The 21,313-nt window shown below is 39.4% G+C and overlaps 1 protein-coding gene across 2 annotated transcripts in view; it reads right to left on the reverse strand.

The window, feature by feature from the left end:
* GLRB (glycine receptor beta) overlaps positions 1 to 17,988 on the reverse strand; it is a 51,412-nt gene extending 33,424 nt beyond the window's left edge. For both annotated transcript variants that reach the window (XM_064449816.1, XM_064449815.1), the window contains exons 1-4: positions 17,921 to 17,988; positions 16,592 to 16,733; positions 5,177 to 5,283; positions 2,524 to 2,591 (exon numbers count right to left, since the gene is read on the reverse strand). In XM_064449816.1, coding sequence (XP_064305886.1) covers positions 2,524 to 2,591; positions 5,177 to 5,283; positions 16,592 to 16,713 — 297 coding nt within the window. In that variant the 5' untranslated portion in view covers positions 16,714 to 16,733; positions 17,921 to 17,988. The remainder of the gene's footprint in view (positions 1 to 2,523; positions 2,592 to 5,176; positions 5,284 to 16,591; positions 16,734 to 17,920) is intronic.
* Between the last annotated feature and the right edge of the window lie 3,325 nt (positions 17,989 to 21,313).

Genomic DNA, 21,313 nt, shown 5'->3' on the forward strand with positions numbered 1-21,313 from the left:
ATGCCCACTGCAGTAGGAAGAGTTTCCCAAGAGATATATGGAAGAACAGATTGGCCATTTCTTTACTCAGTGCTTCCTGTGATATGTTATGGCAACCAGGAAGTAATCCAAACTTCACATAAACACGCTTAGCTATCATGGCGATTGGCTGGACATAGAAATCTAAATAAAAGCATAAATTGAAGTAAGGATGGTGTCTGAAGTTCTGAAATCTGGAGGAGAGCATGACTTACCTTACAAAACATCCTAGTAAATTTGTGAAGGACCATATCAGGAATTCACAGACAGGCGTACATGCATTGCTGTAGAGAGCACACTTAATTTTGGCGGGGGGGGTGGGGGGGAGGCACAGCCCTTACATTCATGTTTTGTTACTATTTGGATCTGTGTGAATTGTAAAAAGGCCTCTGTAAAAGTCATTTCTTAAAGCATGCAATAAATTTTAGAAACTTGAAAGGGCCATCTGGCCTAGATACCTGCCATGTTAGACACTTATCTCACTCCTACTTTCCTGTTCTTCCCTGCCCCTCTTTAAACGTCAGTCCCCTTTTTGTTTTCAGGAAATAAATCTCAAGGTATCTTCGGCATGCTTACATTCTTTGTTTTAATGCCACTTCCCACTAATGCTATTAGTTGACTTACTATCATTTGTAATCAAATCTAAATCTTTATTCACTCCTAGTTAAAGAAACAGAAATTTCTGGCCAAGCTGATCAAAAGCTGTTTCAGACATCACACACGTTTAACTTCGAGCGGCTATGCAGACCTACTGAAACATCATTAGGGTATCACATAAGCTGGTTCTGAATTTTAAGTGGGTACTTATTTCCACCGACAACAAAAAGTGTTTTATTATTTATTAGCTGTATTATGGTTTATTGCTTCTGTGCCATTATGAGTAGGAATACTGCCTTAGTCACAGCATTAAAAAGAACAGCCTCAATGCTTTTGATACAGCAGATCATCAAAGTTATTTCTAAAGGGGATGCTCAGGGAGTGCCTCAGAACTCCCACGCTGAGGGCATGCCCTGAATGTGGCTTCCACATACTGGCAAGACATGGTGTGCTCTCCACTTTTTTACATAAAAGAAAACCCTGATCAGGTCAGAATATCATCAACAATTAAATGTACTTTTTTGCAATATTTTTGGCAGTATTTATTGGAAATACTATTCAAAAAAAGATCTTCAAGTCAAAAAATATTTGGAACAACTTTGCTGAAATTACTTTCTATTTTCAAATTGATGTTCATAGAATAGGATCACGGAATCATTAAGGTTGGAAAGACCTCTAGGATCATCAAGTCCAACCATCAACCCAACACCACCATGCCTCCTAAACCATGCCCTGAAGTGCCACGTCTACACGTCTTTTAAATACCTCTGGGCATGGCGAATCTACCACCTCTCTGGGTAGACTTTTCCAATGCCTGACCACTCTTTCAGTAAAGAAATTTTTCCTAATACCCAATCTAAACCTCCCCTGATGCAGCTTGAAGCTGTTTCCTCTCGTCCTATTGCTAGTGACTTGGGAGAAGAGACCAACACCCACCTCACTACAGCCTCCTTTCAGGTAGCTGTAGAGACCGATAAAGTCTCCCCTCAGCCTCCTCTTCTCCAGGCTAAACAACCCCAGTTCCCTCAACATCTCCTCATAAGACCTGCTCTCCAGACCCCTCACCAGCTTCGTTGCCCTTCCCTGGACACGCTCCAGCACCTTGATGTCCCTCTTGTAGTGAGGGGCCCAAAACTGAACACAGTATTTGAGGTGCGGCCCCACCAGTGCCGAGTACAGGGGCAATCACCTCCCTGCTCCTCCTGGCCACACTATTCCTGATACAAGCCCACCACAGTTTCTATATTATTTCATATAGAAACAAAAAAGTCAAAATTGTAATAAGGATTATTTGGTGCTATTAGTGACATGTTGAAATTTTCTGACTGAACTGGAAACAGGTTTTTAGAAACTTCACTCCTCAGTTTAACTTCACTCTCACACAGTAAATAAACAGGCGTAAGAGTATGGTCATTGATGATCAACTCCTTTACTCCTTCTCCTTCTATTCCTCCATGATTTACTCCTATCTTCAGAACTAACTACATAAAATAGAACACCTGTATGCTTCAGCCGTATGCAGGCATATTCTTCTTCTCCCATATACAGTCCCAGTATTTCTTTAGTAATACACCAACCAACATATATATTAACTCTCAGGAAGATTCTTCATTCCCCTGAACTTAATAACTTATGGAAATAAGTGTATTTCTTACATCTTTGAAACCACAGATTTCTTTTCACGTACATCAGATCCTAAAAGCTATGACAATGTGTAGACAAATATGGAGTGAAACAGATTAATAGGTTTATGACATAAAGCACAGTCAGTCTATCACTAACCCCATTAACTCAGTTCTCAGTGTCTACAATCATAACAATTATTGTACTTTATAGTTCATAATCCTCAGCCTGAAATTTAATAAGAAAATCTCCATGTGCGCTATATTAATTTCATTTCAGTCTTACCATAGTTGTCTCTTGAATAGATCCAAAGCTGTTAATGAAGATGTTGACTGCAACATCAACTGGAATTCCTTAAAAAAAAAAAAAAAAAAAGATTTCTAGTGAACTGCACACTCCAGTAAAGGTATGTTAGCCTTCATTTAAAGTTCCTCTATATTGGTATCACAATGTGAAACGGTTTTTTATAGGCTCATACAACTTTATCTTTTCAAGTTAGTATATAGACAGTTTTCAAAAGATGTGGTTTAATCTACTTCCATTGAAAGCCAATAGAAATCACAAAAACTCTTTTCAACGTAGTGATAAGAAAACAGAAAAAAATCCTTAGTCCAGAGTGCTAAGGTTAAAGCATTTCTCAGATCATAAATTTGAGTAATTTTCAGTTCCATGATTTTCCGTTATCACAGAATGCACAATCCAGTATTACTTTTGCACACAGTGTAATGGATAGAGGCAATTCACATTTCTAGCGGCGGACACTTTCAACTGTCAAGGTCATAATGATGATCTACCATCCCAAAATACCTGTTTATGATTTATGATGACACCTTTACTTATATTGTAAGAAGATACTTCTTTGTGCAAGTCAAGTACATAGCTGTAAAATACGAATACAGGCAGATAAAAATTCTTGCATGCAGCTTTCACAGCTACCTAGCCTTGGTGAAGAGAAAGCTGCTCCATTTTACAATGGTTACCAATTTGCCAAGAGAAATTCCTAGAAGCCAGCAGCTGTGAAGATATTAAGATGGACTGGATTTTTTCCTCTTTTCCACAGCCAGGATTCTTGTAGTTGAAGAGGGATGGTGTGACAGCTGCTACATCTGCCCTCTGTCATGCTGCAGGAACTGATTGGCTGTCATTTAATCTGGTGTTAACAGAGAGTTATCATGAAGTGGCCTAACGGTTGTGAGAACTAATTATGGTCCATTGGTTTTATTTAGCACCTATAGGTTGAGAGTGTCAGCATGTACACTAGATGCATGTATCTGATCTCCCTTATGCTGTGACAAGTACTCAATTCACTGGAATTCTTCCTATTTTCAGCAATAAGAGATATAACAATATATAAAGACTATTTTGACAAGGTAAGCAAATACAAAGTTATATATGCCTCATCTCATGGTTTGCTTGTCTGCAGACAATATTTCACTTTACATTTAATCCGTAAATTCAAGCTCGTTCTTTTGGTTCACCAGAAAATCACTAAGATAAAATTTAACTTTTTTGAGTTAAACCAGTTTGTTGCTTTTTTTTTTTTTTTTTTTAAATCAGTTAAATGTGGAGCTTTTGGTTATGGAATAAGCATAATACTTTGCTTTAGTGCCTGGCGGATGTGACAGAGCACCCACCACACCACAAGTAGCCAAGAGTGTACCAACTCTTCCAGATTTGAATAGGAAGTGCCGTCCAAGAAAATCACCCGTGTGTGAGGAACGCTTTAATGTGGGCAAACCACTTGTCAGAAGATGTTCTTTTCCTTCCACCTCCCTGTGAGTTAACATTGCATGTCCTCCCTTTTCCTTCCATCTTGATTCTTACCAGACCGCCAGCGGGGTTATCAAAAATATAAAGAAAATTGCAATATGCTTTGTGGTTTCTCATGCTGAAGAACAGGTAGAGGAGAGGCTAGACATTTATTCTTTGTGACAAGGCTCAGTGCTGAAAACATATAAATAAGTTTCTACAGAGAATAAGAAAAAAGCAGGTCACTTGCTGAGAACTGAGTTTAACACATTTATAAAATTTAGTTAAACAGAACATCTGAAAATGATGTCTTCAAAAGCATGATAAAGATTACAGATTTCAAAATTTATCATACTATTGATATGCATGTGAAAATATCTCTTAATGTACATATAATTAAATATAAGTTTTAAAAAGAAAGAACTGATTTATGTAAACTGCAGTGTCTGCAATGTAATAAAATTGTCTATGTCTTTTTCCAGCAGGGAAATAATGTAATTCCTAGAAAGCGTGACTTACAGCTGTACGAGTTATTAGAGGTTTTGCAGAGAATATGTATTCCAACCTTTTCTGCATATGTAAGGAAATTGCATTTGCCTACATGGAAGATTCCTACACCATTTGACTACGAGGGAGATGCTTTAAAGTCAGAGAATATATTTAAATTCATTACCTGTTTGAAATCCCAAAGTGTGCAAGCTGTATTACTAACAAATCTTTAAAGGGTTTAATAACTGTATGGTTTCCAAATAGCTATACTGCTGATCCCAAGTTTTATAAAGTCATCTTAAAGGATCTCTGTAGAGAATTTTGGTGTTTTAAAATACTGCAAAGAGAAGATACTACTAAAGTCTAACTAAAAGGTAGTACATTTTAAAAACTTATTTTATAAAATCTAATTCTACTTTAAAAAAATAAAATAATAATAACAACAACAACAAAGCATCACATAGTATTATGACCATGAAATCCTAACATATTACCTTTCAGCTCAAAAGGGCAAATATCTTCTGCAGTTTCACACTATCTAGGGAAATTTCCATTAAAAAAAAAAAAAAACCCACAGAAATTTAGGCTGTGAATATTATCTCTGTAAACTATGAATATTATCTCTATAAACTTCCTATGTGTGAAAAGAGCAAAAGTGAAATTCCAAAGAATAAAAAAAAGGCTGAAATATCTGACAAACCTTTGAAATTAGGCCTTATCCTGGGATCATAACTGAGCAATAGCCTATTCAAGATATTGCTGGTAGAATTAACTGGTACTCTTGCAAGGTCTTCAGCTGATTGCTGTCTGTAAAAAAATGGGCGTTAGTTACTATTAAGATAGAAACAACTGTGTGCTTAAACTTAAGTCATTTTAAAGCCATGCCGTAAATGCCATTTCATGAGCAAAATATGTTGTTTTTTTCAGTTTCCATAGCGTATAGTCTCACACTCTTGTGCGTTTCAATATTTCTCGAGAAAATATAACAAAAGTCAAAGCTCTTCTATATAATTTGAACTGTAAACTTGAGAAAATAAATAAACTAATTGTTCCCTTCCCTCCTAATACAAATATCCAGATGTCCAGAGGGGCACGATTTCTTCCTTAGTAGAAAGCAGCCACCTGAACTATTTTTAGTGACTGTCAGATTAGGAACATAAGTAAACTGACAGGCGCTTTGTAGGTGCCAAACCATGCAGAGGCTTTTGGCAGTCTCCCACCCTCGCATGCCAGCGCCAGCTATTCCAATGAGAGCTAGAGCCATTGCATAATCTCCTCGACAACTGCTAATAAAAGCTTTGTTATGGAAAATGAGGCCTTTGACTCTTCTCTGGTTTTGCAGGGGGAATTTAAACATCTCCATTTACCTTGCTGTCATTGTGTTGGGTGTTGAATTAAAACTGTTGCTAAAATTAAAAGGAACCTGGGACAGGTAAATGTAGCTACAAAAGTAACATGAAATTGAGTGCAATAAAACGCAATAAGAGTGCCACAGCCCCCACTCCGTGTACTTTACGCACCTAGCAGGCTGATAATGTCGTGTAAATGAATTTACATGTTGTCTGTACAACCTGTCCACTGATGTTTTCCAGTTTTGAAACCTGTCTTGTAATCACTTTTCCATCCATTTTATGAGGACTACTCTGCTGACTTTCTGTCATTATAATTTAGTAACCAAGATGCCATGTAAAAGTAAGACAAACACCCCACAGAGGCATGTCATATGCATCAACACTATTACCTCTAGCAAACAAATGTTTGAACACATTTTAAAAAATGATCCAGTTTATTTCCTTAATGTTTTCCATAATCAGCATCATCTGCCATTGCCTTCTTTACCCTGATTAATTTCTTTTTTCCATTATTCTTTCCCATATCAGTGTCAGCTTGACAGACCTAATGGGTTATTCTTTATAACATCTCTGTACACTGCTAGTTTTCTTCTAATCCTTCAGTTTCCTTCACATCCCCTGGGACTTCTGCATATTTCAAACATTTTGTGAAGAAAATATTAACTCTCCAAAAGGCTTCTGGGCAGTTCAAAGAAAAAAAATTGTATGAATGTATCAGACATACTGATTTTAAGATGTCCAATTATACTAGCGCCTGTTCAGCATCTTCCGTAATGACTACTGGGAAATTAATTAATTAAGAAATAACTGTCACCATTGCATGGTATTTGATTGAAAACTGGAGATGAGACCAGACCCTAGCCTTTGCAGAGCTTTTATGAATAACCCCAATTTTAAAATCAATTGTTTTAACTCAAACCATAAGGGAAACAACAGGAGCATTGAACAAGATCTGCCGACTTGGTAGCACTTACTACGCCTTCACAATGAGATTTAATCTCCTCAGTGAATATTTAACAGCTGAAATGTTTATAAATAAAACTATGAAGGAGTCTCCTATTATTAAAAACATGTCAACCATTTACGATAACATAACTGCGTTTTATTCTGTCATAGTGTCCTTGATACCCTTTGACCATTTTATCCTTCAGGAACAAAACAATCAGGTTTCTGTTTTCCCTATTGTATTCAGGATATTTCTAAAACCTAAAGCTCCTTATCTGTTTAACCATTTGCTTGTATTTGTTTGATGTTATACATGAGGGCGAAAAGTACACCAACTCAGCTAAGACAGCAATAACCACCCATTTCTCCTTGAAATTTCAGACTATTCACCAGTCACTAGCAGGATTAGAATGAATTCTGACGGCTACCCAAAGATGTAGCTACCAAAAAGTGTGTATCCACAAATACAGCTTAAACTAGAACATATAGGACAAGAAAAAACTGTGGAGCAGCTTCAAGTGGCTGCATTTTGTAATTCCCCACCCATCTCTTGCAAATGCGCTAAAACTGCTGCCACATTTAACAACTGCATAGGTGAACTTGTTCTATCAGCACTTATCCAGAGATAAATGGCCCACTAATAAAACAAGGCACTTTTTACTTTTAGTAACATATGTTAACATCCACTACTATCTCCTTATTCCGTCTACAATAAACCTCTGATAATTTACAATTAGAGCAATTAAATAGCAATAGGTGTTCTAACCCCTTCAAATAATTGATAAATCCAATTTCAAACCATTCTGCCAGGGTTGTGTTTATGGCTTTTAAAATTTGTTTTGGATTTTGGATTGTTATGCAAAAGAACTAATTTATTTCTGCAATTTTTATATTTCAGTGATGACCTTTACCAATGAACAGGTTGCTATGCAAATATCATAAACCAGCTTTGTATGCTTTTTTTGGAGTTTCCACTAATTGGACAATAGGAAAACATAAAGTTAAATGTTAAGATTATTTTCCATTTTGTAGCAGGAACAAGACAGAAAATAATGTAGATTTAAGTATTTAAAAGGCAGGCAAACGCTCTGTACACTGTATTCTATCCAATACCAAAAAGTTCACGGCATTGCTTCCTTGCTTAACATCTAAAACATCTATAACAGATGCCTACAGAAATCATATTTATAAAAGGAGGGTCTTCTTAACACAAGCAATAGGATTTCTTTCTAAATCGTATATGCCTGGTATTACTGCAATATCGAAACAAAAGTAAACAGCAACCAATGAAAAAACTTAAATCTTAATTTTTTCAAATTTCTGCTATGGATTATACGAAGAAGTTCATTAAATAGTGATGATGGTAATCTGAAGCCCACAGGATAACATGGACACATAAATTAAATACAGATGCTCATAAAATGCGATGAGGAAAAGAGGAAAAAAGTCTGAGAAACTAAATGAGTGAGCATCAAACAGCCAAAGAAAGCCAAATACAGCTGACAGGTTTATTTCTCTCTTCAAGAAAGTGAACTAAGGCAATAGTTTAGTGAGATCTGAGTTGCACTACGTAAGTGCATTAGGACAAATATCTGTTCAGGCTGTTTGTTCCAAGGTCAACCATTAATTGGGCAAAGGAGATCTACTGCACTGGGAAGACAGTGACGGGATGAAGCACGAGTGGCTGCACTGCTTTCTGGTGAAGAACATCATGATCACATCTTCCATAAGTTATTGGGTAGGGTTTTGAACTAATCTAAATGTAATGCACATATTTTTGTCCTGATTTACATAAGAACCAAATGAAATACAACAGTGTTGGCTGCTTTGAGTTAGGAGAAGCAGCACAGAGAGTAACTAATTGCTATTTTTTAAAGGTGACTTTGACTGAAGTGGTTGGAACAGCTACTGGAAAAAAAGCTCTGCTGAGTATCACATTTTCACTGTGGTCTTTTACAGCATGCTGTCATTGAACTACTGTCACTGAATGGTACTCATGCAACTAAACATCATCACAAGGACTGTATTTCCTTCAGAGAGCCTTGCCGATCAAAATAGCTGAATTTCACGTGCAAATCAATAAATCATATGTGCTTTTGGTGAGTTAAGAGATTATGCCACTTGCAGAGTGACAGATGAGCAGAATGACTTAACAAAACAGTGAACGGGATGGGTCAGGCACTTCGAGAAACAGGCTGGGACTATTCATGCCACTAAGTTATTTACCTATAGCCACTATCAGCCCTGCTTAATTAGCCATTCTCAAATGAATAAATGACAGGCAAAAGGACAGACTACACAGAAGAGAAAGAGTTTGAGTTGAGATCTCCCTTCCTAGAAGAAGCAGTGCTTCAATTTGCTAAAGGCTCTGGGTTTCCCATATAACAATACTCACTGGGAAGTTAGTTACTCCTTTTTCTTATCCAACCTCCAATGTTCTTAGGCTGATAAATCTCCTAAGATCTCCCTTAGATTTTCACCAGTTGTAGCATGCATTGTAATTTTACTACATTTATTTCAACTTGCGTTGAATGTATGTGGAGCTGCTGGAAAGCATTAGGAAATGGAATTGCTGCAGCATTCCTCACAGTAATTGATGAGCTCTGATCAAGGTATGGTGAATACCAAACAAAAGGTAAGCCAACAAAAGGCTCATGTTTCTGTAAAGGGAATTTAAAAGCAAGTAATAGTAAAGCTAGAAATTGCCTTAGCAAGAATTTCACCTGAAATACAATTTTGAAAAAAAAACAACAAAACCCAACCAAACCCACAAAAAACCCAAACCCAAAGTATGTTTTTTCCTCTTCTGCAAAAAAACCAGTGGTCTCAGAAATGTTCTCACTTCTGCGAACAGTGTCCTCAAAAGCCAGAAGGAAAACAAAGTGCAGATAATCTTTCAGCATACCATCTCTGTGTGCTATGACTGGCCTCTCTCCAGTCTTTGGGAGGTTAGATAAGCAGACAGGCATGGCAAAAGGAAGCGTGTATTACACTTGGTTTGAAATTTATACAGCTTCCTTACATTTCTGTTAAGCAAACGTGTCAGAAGACATTAGACCTCTATAGGTTATCATGACATTTAGTCTCTCGGAGCCCACTGAAGTTACAAGAAGACCTTATGACATGCAGTGCTACAGGAGGATGACTGGAGAAAAGAATATAAACAATATTCTACACAAGTGGGAAAGAGAACCTTTGCTGTTGTAGTAATTCACCTACTATCCAGATCCCTAGTCTTAAAATCCCATTATGCTGAAGAGCCTCTAATTTTAGAAGAGAACATAAATACAGTTTTTAGTTATGACATGACAATCAGGATGAAAAAAAAAAAGACATGTCACAGGGACGTATTCACACGCCGTCTTACAATACACTGCAGTCCAGAGGGTCGGGTAGCTTGCTTATTTTGCTGGTGGTGTTTGCTTAGAGTGCATAGCTTGGATAATCTGGCATTAAGCTTTGCCTTTGCATAGTTCTAGATTACTGTCTGACAGATAAAAATACATATTCCAACTCACACTGTTCAGTTATCTCCAGTTAAATTTCCTATATAATGCTGAAACAACAGATTTTAGTACAGTTTATCCAATCTGTGTGACGGAAACTGACGTTTCAGTCATATAACATGGCAGTGTATATCTGATAATGATAAAAATAAGTTTTGGGAGACACAATATCTGTCATCTCACCATATATTCTAAGTACTATTTCCCTGATAAAAACTATCAGTGTTCTGATTTGCAAGCATTTGATTTTCTGAGTGCAATAACTCAAAGGATAAAAACAGGTTAATAGAAATCAATGAGATACTATGTAACTCTTCTGAGTGATCTCTATCATCTCTGGTACGCTTAATAGCTACATGCTCAAACTGTACTGGGTGACATCTCTATTATTAGGAACAATAATTACGATGCCTCCAATGCAAAGTGATATCATTTGAATTACATTAAAACTACGGAATTCTGAATAACTGTTTATGTGTCCTCACAAATGCAGTTGACAGCTAAACAGCTAAAATTAGATAGGTGACTTCAGAACCTAAATTTGGAGGTAATGCAGTGTGGTGAAAAAAAAGGTTCCTTTCCTAACGAGGGGATGTAAGCAACCTTCCTGAAGCTGGGTGGTGTGAATAGCTCAGTTAGCGTTACTACATTAGTCCTCTTCTATCACAAACCTCCAGGTCCAGCTTTGGTTTCACATTCAATGTTGCCAGGGTTGGACACCTTAAGGAATGTTTATATGGTAATCTGAAGTGCCTTCTTATTGTTCCCTAAGCTTGAGAAAAGCAAGCTGATTCATCTGCCTGCCACAGGGATGACAGCCCCCAAACCAGAAGAACCAGCTTAGTATGGTACTTCACCCACCCTGACTAGTACTGCTCACAGCAAGCTATCTGTGCTTCCATTTCTTAAAATTACCTTGTTTGTGCCTAGCTGAGGCATCTCCGCATCCCACCAAAGTCACCACCTAAGCAACACTTGCACATAACGGGCATCCTGTTGTGTCCTGATATTGCATGCAGACATGAAACATGATCAGCATCCAGGTGTTTAAGCAGAACTACAGACATTTTAAAAATAATTTATCCACATCAGTTCCTTGTCCCAGTCTTTTTTCCAAATGACCTTTGTCTTTCAAAGATCCATTTGGTGGAGCTGAGAACAGAATTTAGTCCTACGGTTTTCCTTACACTTAGGTTTAGGGGATGCAATTTAACCTGCAGATCCAAGTATTTTCTCAGTCTGGAGGCTGTATATAAAATACAAGGCCTGTAAATTTACCACACGATTGTAGTGTCTCATCACTACAGTGTTCGGAATAGAGTAAATGCTGCTCACTGAGAGGGAGAATTACTGAACGAGAACCAGCCTACCATGCTTAATTGCTGTTTTACAAGACAACTTGGGTTTTGCTTATATAGATTTATCTTCTACTCCCCAGCACGTTTATCCACTCTGAAAACAAATTCCCAAACGTCCTGGAATGTGTCCCTCTCTGCCCGGGATCACGGCTTTCCATGAGAGCTATGCTACCGAATAATTAAACCAGTAACCAACTGCTGTTACTATGGGGCAAAAGAATTTTTATAGGATGCAGACCTGGCCTCTGCAATGTACTTCTCTTCAGAATGAATGTGAGATGTAACTGCTTCCACAACCAAATTCAGGCTTTTCTTTCAACTTCATTCCATCCCTCCCATCACACCTGCCAAGGAAAATGTTCACGAACTATCAACAGTGTCTTCTACAAGATGGGAATGACGACAGAGATGATTCCACTTTGCCACCATTGACATTTTGGGGATGATCACATACTACAGATAGAAAGGCCATGTATTCCCAAGCGCTTAATGTAATTAAAAAACAGTCCTTGTCCATGGGAAGGTGGAGAGGATCCAAGACACAAGATACACTTTTAACCTCTACTTTAGTCTTTATGGGAAGAACATGTCAGAAGCTGACAGTTTATCAAGAGAAATTTAGGGACAGACTTTCATACAACTCTGTTTTAAACACATCAAAGGCTTTTTTTTTCTCTAGTTCCACTGTCTTTTGTTATTATTTTTTAAAAGAAGCTGTTTATTGAACCTTGGCATCTGTGACCTTTCTAAGTTTCTGCCTCCAAGGCACAGGCCATGTTTTCTGGAGGGCTTAGAGGGCCATTTCACAGTTTCTGAAGTAGCTGATACGCTTTGTTGAATACAAGCCAAAATATGACTTGTACTCCTTCCTTGTGGGTGACAAAGTCTCTACAGATATCACACAGTACTTTGTTAATCATCTACATGGATATAAAACTCTATAGGGAAGAATGCATAAAGGCAAGGAGGGACGCTATTTTAAAAGCCCAGTGTTGATATTCAGACAAAAGAATGAGATTTAGTGATTGAGGTTATACTCTTAGCATTGCCATAGCATTAGAGATGCTGTGGGATCTTCAGAAATGAACATTGAGCAAGTGAACAACTGAGTCACACTAAAACTATAATTAACACGGACGGTTGTGATTATGAGCAGTCATAACTGATTTTGTTAGCTGGTGTTAAACGCCCTTACATCTCGATGCCTTCTATAACACTGTCATAAGCAAACTTCCCTTTCCTTATAATTGCATTTGTCTAGAGATCTTTCAAGTAGTTTTGAGGAGAGACCTCTGGGCTACTGAGGATTGTGGGGATTACAGCAGCAGCTCGAATATCATAAAATAACTGAAGTATTTATTATGATGTAACAAAATGAAAAACATTTTTCAGCAGTGCTCTTAGAAAAAGTCACAGCTAAGTGTCCAACATGGTTACCAGAAAGTGGTATTATGAGGAAATAGGAAGAAGTTAATAAGAAGTAACTAACAGAGGAGATACACCTGATGGGTAGTCTACAATCAAGAAGGAGATCAAGTGACTAAATCCATCTGTAGCTATATTGAAATCATCTGTATTCAGTATAGTGAATTTCAAAATAAGCTTTGTAAACAGAAGAATGTAATCCACAAAATCCTTAATTTTTTTCTTGAAGAGGTGGACCCGTGGGGTTTTTTTTAATATATTTTCCATGGAGACAAAAGGCAAGAGTTTTGTTATACTAAAGCTTTATATTTTATTGCACTATGCATCTGTGGAAACCAGCTTCTCAGATTCATGCTGCAAAACTCCCTGTTAATGGACTTCAGACCTAATATATAATTTTCTTTGTTAATCAGCGAACATTCAGGAATCATACACAAGTATAATTACTCTATGTTTCATTTGGAAAGCCTGAGGTAAGAATAAAAATTATCCAAATGTAGGATGCAAGATCTTACATCTGTTCTGAGCAAGCATTAAATCAAAATAAGAACCAAGTGATTAAGCATCAGCTTCATGAAACCCCTTAATAACAAAGCCGGAAAAAACAGTATCAGAAACAAATGAAAATATGATGGCCAGTCAAGCCACCACCACACAACGCACTGAGAAGTACAGCGTTATGAATAATCACAAGCAAGAGGTTTGGCTCTAAGATACAAAATAGAATTATTCTAATTGAAGGAAGCAAATACCTATTTATGAGACAATAATGAACTTTTTATGGGGTTTCTAATCAGCTTGTTTTCAGCTTATTCTAATAGTAGTTCATTTCATGCCAGGGGGCCACATTTGGTGAAAGATTTGTATTCTGGAGAGCCATAAAAAGAAAAGTTCAAGTATGCTCAGTTTTCATACAAACAAATTCCTGCTAAAGTCCCATACCAGTCTTACACTGTCCATTTCTTAATTTCAAACTAAGGAACTGAAGCAGTAACACCAGATTCAGCATAACTCTTTCCTGGAAAGAGATTTGCATACATTTGAATTTCATTATAAAGTTTGTAAAGAGAAGACTGTTCCCTATATACTTACTAGCGTGGTGTTTTGTTCTCCTGAGGAGGTAAAATTTAGCTTTCCACATGTTGTAAGGAAACAAAAGGCAGTAATTGGTTACAATTAAGCTTTAAATTTTATTACACCAATAGCCAATGCAAATTAAAGTTAGATTAAGATATTAACTTATAAATGTATGTTTGCATCAGGAATTTGTAGCATTCAACTTTATAAATGCTGTAAAATCTGATTTATTTTCTTTTAAAAAGATACAATGCATTCTTCTAAAAGATTTTTGTGCTTTACTAGCAAATTTTTCATTCAGCCACTTTGAGACTATTTTTGATCAGCCCTTATGGTGTCACTTAATTCCCACTCCACTGCATTGTGTTTTGGCTTCTTTCTAAAGAAAGATTCCTAACTTTTTTTTCACAGGAAAAAAATTACGAAGAGTAGGCAGCCTTTTTTATAACAGTGTCATCAAGTAAAGAAGTTTTGTGAAAGATTATAAAAAACATGCTGATGATTGAAAGTTTGCAATCAGTAGCCTGAGATAAGCGAGCATTAGATAATTTCTCTGCAAGCAGGATTGACTTTCATTGCTCATTCCTGTGAGAGGTCTTCTAGGTGCCAGCCATAAAACCAGCAGTCCTGCACCTCTGCTGTTACAAGTAGTTGTCTCTCAAGCTGTGAACTTCAGCCAAGTAAGATATAGACAACTTGTTCATTATTCAGAAGATCTGATAGGGCTTAGTGCTATGGCAATTAATTCTAGCTAGCAACACCACACACGTGATACATCAGACAAATACTGGATTCTGCTAGTATTTTTGCAGAAAGCTTCAAGTGGCTGCAGTGTAAAAGTATCACTTCAGAATTTATAGCATTTACTCAATGCTTTTCAAGCATATTGGTGACAAATGTCATCGTATTTAATGGTTGTAACATCAGCTGGTATCAGAAAGAACAGGGTACCAAGAAATACTGGGCTTTAGAGAAAAACAAACAAAAAATCCACCCACTTATCAAGATAAAATGACATCAATGTTTTGAATCCTAATTAAGAACAAGTCAAAAACAGAGGGGGGAAATGCTGGCTGCTTTGATGAGACCATGGAAGATCTGGATTCAGTTCCCAGCTGTGTAACTCACTTTCTGAGGACTCCAGTGGTTACCCCTGCCCTGGGAACTATGACATTTCTCTCCTTGCTACAAATCCTCATGGTAGCTCAGACCAAAAGCTCCAAACAGAGCTCAACTTAACTATTCAAAGGGGATAGAATAGGTAGGGGTCATTTCAAATGGGTCATGATCACGCTTGAGAGCTGTATTGTAATGTATTCAAATCCAAAGATACAACTCATTTTTCAGGTTAGATATAAAAAAAGAATGAAAACACCATATGTAGAAGTTTTATAAGAATTTTAGCTTACAAATAAATATCACTGTCAATATTTAAAAGGAGTGGAAACTTTAAAAAGTACTATTCAAACATTGCTTCTGTCTGGTTATTCTGCTTATTTTTTCTTTTCTTTGAGAAAAGCCTATTAATGTTAAATAGCCAGTCTCATCTTCCAGTCTTCTTCTTTTATGGTGAAATGGTTTAAATTTGTCTAAACAATTTTATCATTTCAGGCATAGTGCCTTTCTACGCTTATTGGCAACTTATTATATTCCATCGATCTTTTCCTCAGATGTTTACACTGTAACACTAAAAAGATGAGCAAGGCTGGCCAAGAAAATGACAGAAGAGGCCCTCACAAATAAACTTTTGCATTGCCCTATGGATCACAACCTAACATGTGGTAGGCATTAGAAAGAGGGAGTATTTTTAACATCACGTAATCTTAGGTGTCCAGAATTCGTTCCCTATGCAGCTGGACAATCACAGATTTTAATTTCTGTATTTCTACAGGGAGATTATTCCATAAGAGCATGCTTTATAGCAACCATCAATCCACCTCCATACAAATAATAGTAATGTAAATCATTGCTGGAAGATGCTGAAGACCTTAGTTCTATCCAACCTGCAGTGAGAATATGCGTAGGACAAGTCTTCTCTTACAGAACTAAGCTAACCAAAAACTGAATTTCAGTATGACAGTTTTGCATCCTCTTTGCTGTTCTCAGTCTACCTGCAACACGATGCTAGGCAGCATAGCATTATGGGACTACATTACTATGTCCCCATAAATAGCAAGACACTGGGTTGGAGTACTCCACAAAGAAAGAAATTACTTACTATTACTTAGATTTTTAACTTTCATTAAAACTAAGGACTTGCTGCAGACAGAAGATGTTGATTGACAGAACTTAGCTATGATGCTGGTCAAACCCAATTCGTCCCACTCCCACCCCAAGCCCCATTCTCTCAGCAGAAAGCATCGCCTTCGATTTCAATGGTCACATAACTTCCACTGTTAAAAATACAGCAGATCGCCATCACACAAAAGCATAAAAGAAACAAGGAACGTACGATGGACATAGATATTGCTTCTTTTTCCCCTTTCCTTTCTTTGAAGACTTCTCTTTGGAACACACTTCTTCAACCCATAAGGAGAACGAGATGAAGAAGAAAACTGCTAGTAAGAACTTCATCTTGAAGATCAAGCTTCAGTCTATGGAAAAAGGAAAACAAAAAAGTTTGCAGAGCTAGATATGGCAAATGGGAACACATACCTACAAAAAGTAAACAATTTTTTTAAAAAAAAACAAGTTTGATCTTAGTTGCCTTGGGAGAGGGAGTCTGTTGAAGTGTACCTCTGATGTGGAACCAACTTAGGCAATTTTCTGAGAGTCAAATAGCTTCCCAAAGTTAAGAGAATGACAGCAAGGAACAGATTTAAGTGCAAGTTTGCTCCAGTGTGTTTAAGAAATAAATGTAATGTCCTTCAAAGGCTGCCTAACTCAAAATCCTCAGAAACTTGGAAAATTCCTCACCAAAAATGTCACGCATCAACTGCATTAAATACGGCTAAATGTGACCAACCAGTCACCTAGCAAGGAGAGAACTGCCAGCCCTCTACGACCTTGCACACATAAAACAGCAATCGTTTTAATGCTAGTTATGAGAAAGGGTCGCAAATTTAATTTTATGTACACATTTTAAATGCAATCGACTATTGTGCATGAAGTATCCTTGCTGCAGAGCCAACACTAGAAAGGCCTTGCAAAGATGACTAAACACAACCCGCAACACGGTGCTTTATTACACCGTGTCCAGTTCAATATTTTAACTTCTCGGGGGCGACAGCTCGTACCCCAAAGGCCAGGAGCTGCGTCTGTGTCCTGCCGGAGTCGGCCCCACCTGCCCCAGCCACAGCTGTGCGACACCCCGGAGGGTTTTCCATTTGTTTCCCAACCCACAGATACTTCCCGGTATCTGCGGTTAGCTCAGCACCGGCTGCTGCTTTTCCATTTTTCGTGTTATTATTTATTTTTAAGCCTTTTTAAGGAGCACTGCCTGCCTCCCCCTCCTCCCCCACCCCCACCGCGGGATGCCTCAGCTCACCCCGGGAGCTGCAGCCCCCCCCCCCCCGCCCCCGGCCCCGGCCCGGCCCGAGGGCTCCCGCCGGCCCCAGCACCGGGGAGAGAGCGGCCTCCGACCCCCCCGCCCCGCCGCCGCCCGCCGCGGCCCCACCGCCGCGGCCCGGCCCGGCCCCGCCGCCGCCGCCGCTGGCCGAGGTACTGACGGGGCGCGGGCCGCTCCCGCCCGCCGCGGACGGCGTCTCCGCAGCCCCCCCGTTCCCCTCCCGCCCCGCCGGGCGCAGCGTACACGCAGCCCCGCCGCCGCCACGGCCCTCACCGCCGGTGCCCAGCGCTCAGCGCCAGCCGCTCCGCCGAGGCCAGTGAGCATGTGCGGTAGGCGCCGAGCGGCCCGGTGCCCTCCCAGTGAGCATGTCCCGCCCGCCCGCCCGCCCGCACATGGGCACTGGGCGAGCGGCGGCGGCGGGAGGCCGAGGGCGGGAGCGGGGGGGGTCGACCGGGCAGCGCTCGGCCTCCCGCCGCCGGAGCCTGGTCACTGCCGTGGCGGCGGGAGGTACAGAAGAGGGGTGAGGTGGGGGAACAGAGATTTCATATATAAAATTCTTTATGGAGCTTCTCGTACCTCACACCTATAGAAGTACAGGTACGTGCTGAACTTCTTGTTTATTTGGCCTAAATTTTGGAAATGGACAGTCATCATCAGACAGCCAAGTAGTCTTATGTTAGCAAGTGCCCACCCTCCCGTTACAGTTCAAAGGCATCATATCCCATAGGTCTCATATTCTTTTTAGCAACCAAGGCAGTGAAAGTCATGACTGTTCCCAAGTCTTCTTTATCTTCCAGCCTTATTTCTTACCACTCCTAGTATACGCTGCCAGAGCTTCAGTCTGCAGGGTGATAAAAGAGCAGCATCACCTGAAGAATGCTTTTTATTCTTCAGGGTGGATCCAACAAGTAGGTGCAATACATCAACGGATGCTTTCTGTAACCTCCTGTAATCCTCATCACGCTTCTTTGTGAAGCTCTGTTTGGGTTGGGACTATAATATAACGGCAGATAGAAAGGCACCTCTTCGGCAAATGAGAAGTAAGCGGGCACGTGGCCTGGTGCATATGCCAGGGCAGGCAGCAAGCAGTGTGTAGGTTCTGTAATACCCAAGTGTCGGGTACCCTCAGCCCCACCTTCTGAGCAATGTTCCCGTCCTAACTGAATTACAGACACGCTCTGAAAATAATTCCATGCACTTCAGAATCTGATGCATATCATATACGTATACCACCATATACATATATACATATGTGTGTGTACACACATACATGCACGCAGATGCAAAAATCTACTGCTGTAGGTCACGTTAAGGCCACAGGTCTCTCAAGACACAGTTTTGCAGCTCAAACACAGGAACTTGAAAAATTCAACAAAGTGAAGTTGTTTCCAAAACAGAAAGCTAAGTCCAGAGGCTCCACATAACACTGTCTACATGGGGGAAAAAAAGGGTAAGCTTATTTTTTTAAAACCCTTCTGAACTCTGTCTCAGGAATAGAAACCAAGATTCTGTAGTTGTTCCAGGACTGGCATAAACATATTTGAGACCAGGTAATCCCTGATTGCCATTTCCATTTTTCTGCATTTTTGTTGTATTACTGGGGATAGGGGCATGAAAAATAAGACAGCAATATGCTTAAGGCATGAGGACAGATGTGCCCCGTTTGTGTTAAGAAAGCCTTAACACAGTCGAGCAGAGCAAGCACCTACAATGTGCCGTAGCAGCAGCAGCGGAGGAACAACTGACTGTCAGCACCAGCCGCCCGAGCTACCGCAGCCACAGCAGGCTCCGCTTTCTGCAGGCTGCTTCCTGCAGCCGCCGAGCCCGGCTGCTTCTGACCTCCTCTTGTACGCAGAGCACCTAATTGCCTCCTCTGGGCTGTCGGCAAATCCACCGGTATTTGCAAGCACTTCCTGATGCAGCTGTGCTTGTAAACACCCAAGGATAGATGAATATTTGTGGTAACTCAACAGGACAATGTATAAAATAGAAGTGAATACAATCCACCCCTCGGGTTCACATTAAATAAGGGCGTACAGCTAATATCTTTCTATAGCTAGTAAAAGTGAGATATATATGACAAAGACAAGAAAAGGGAGCTGCTTAAGTAAGAGATCTGTGTAGTGTCTTTAGGTGTCTTACACCTCATAAATAATATCAAATATTGCAAGAAATATTTCAATAGCCCTTGATTTTTTAAAATGGACTTAAATGGAATAGGTGTCAGCTCATGCTGACAAGTGTTGGCAGTGCTGGCAGTGAAGGGTCTGTGGGAAAGGGCCTCTTCTCCCCCCTGCCACCATATAAAAGCTGGCCAAGGTCACAGACAGCTGCTTTCTTACCTGGCAGCACCTTCTTGGCAGGCAGCTGGGACAGAATTATCACGCTGCTCACACCACCCCCTTGCTCAGCACTTGCCAGAAGAAGCCGGAGCTGTCACGCGTGCAGGACTTTGAAGGACAGCCCGCATGCCATCTGGATGTCCTGTTGCAGTGCCGGCTGACCTAGCAATGCCCAAATGGAAAGGACTGGGGAAAAAAGCCTCCCGTAAAAGCCTCGTACATGTTTACCTATAAAAGCCAGTTGATCATGAGCAATGGGTCAGGTTCTGCTGATTGGTTTTAGTGGTGTTTTGTATTTCAGAGATCCTCTTACTACTAAATGCATGTGTAAGGGCAGACCTACCTCTGTCTCAGCATTCACTGTATTTCGGAGTGCAGGAGCTGACTTAGCTACCTTTCTGCTGCTTGCTGCTTGCTGCTGTTGGGAATGTCTAACCATGTTCATTTCTCCGATTCAGGAATAATCCCCAGGAATTCCTGATCTCAGAGGTTATGTTAATCACTAGAAAAAAGATGTGTCAACCATAGGCAAAATATAACAAGGTCTTTCCTACCGATCAGCCCAGGGGCATTAGTCCTGTCTTTAGTTTGCAGTAGTAGAACATGGAGATCTGAAGATCCAGCAGTCTAGCACTGCAGTTCAATCACACAGAAGACACCTCATACCTGTACAAGATAGATTTTCTTTGGTTTTATTGCTCTTTTTAGTCTACTTTCTTAAGGTAATGAGTGTTGTGCAATTACACTCTGTATGTGTGCATGCTTTAAACAGCTTGTTGCAAACATTTGATTTTTTCCAACTGATTGATACCACATTAAAAAAAAAAAAAAAGGCAGAGAGCTCAGAGATATGAAGTCCTGCATGTTTTATAAAACAGCTGGCTGCGAAGACAGAATGAGCTAATGCTTCTGCAGAAGCAGAAAAAGTGAAAAAGAAAGCAGACTGGCATGAGTGATTACTAGACATCAGAAAATCCACCTGGGAGAAAGCTATTTTAAATTCTTTAAATGCAAACATATTTAATTCATAAAGTATATGCTTTACTACAGGAGGAATTAGGACTGAAAAACAGAATTTCTAATGTCAAATAGCTGACAAAATTTTATTAAACCCTTTACCAAGCATTTTTTTTCAGGAAAGTGAATATGTATTTTTAAATTTCTAATAAAAGGAGAACTCATGCTGCAGCTTTTGATTAATACAGTTAAAAAAGCCAGGCAACCACAAGACCCACATCAATTGGAAATCAGATTTCATTACTTTCAGTGCTCACCAAACTAGATTTTCCTATAAATGGAGTGGAATTAATTCACACAATTAGAA

The sequence above is a fragment of the Phalacrocorax carbo genome, chromosome 4 (genome assembly GCF_963921805.1).
Source record: "Phalacrocorax carbo chromosome 4, bPhaCar2.1, whole genome shotgun sequence".
Lineage (NCBI taxonomy): Eukaryota > Metazoa > Chordata > Aves > Suliformes > Phalacrocoracidae > Phalacrocorax > Phalacrocorax carbo.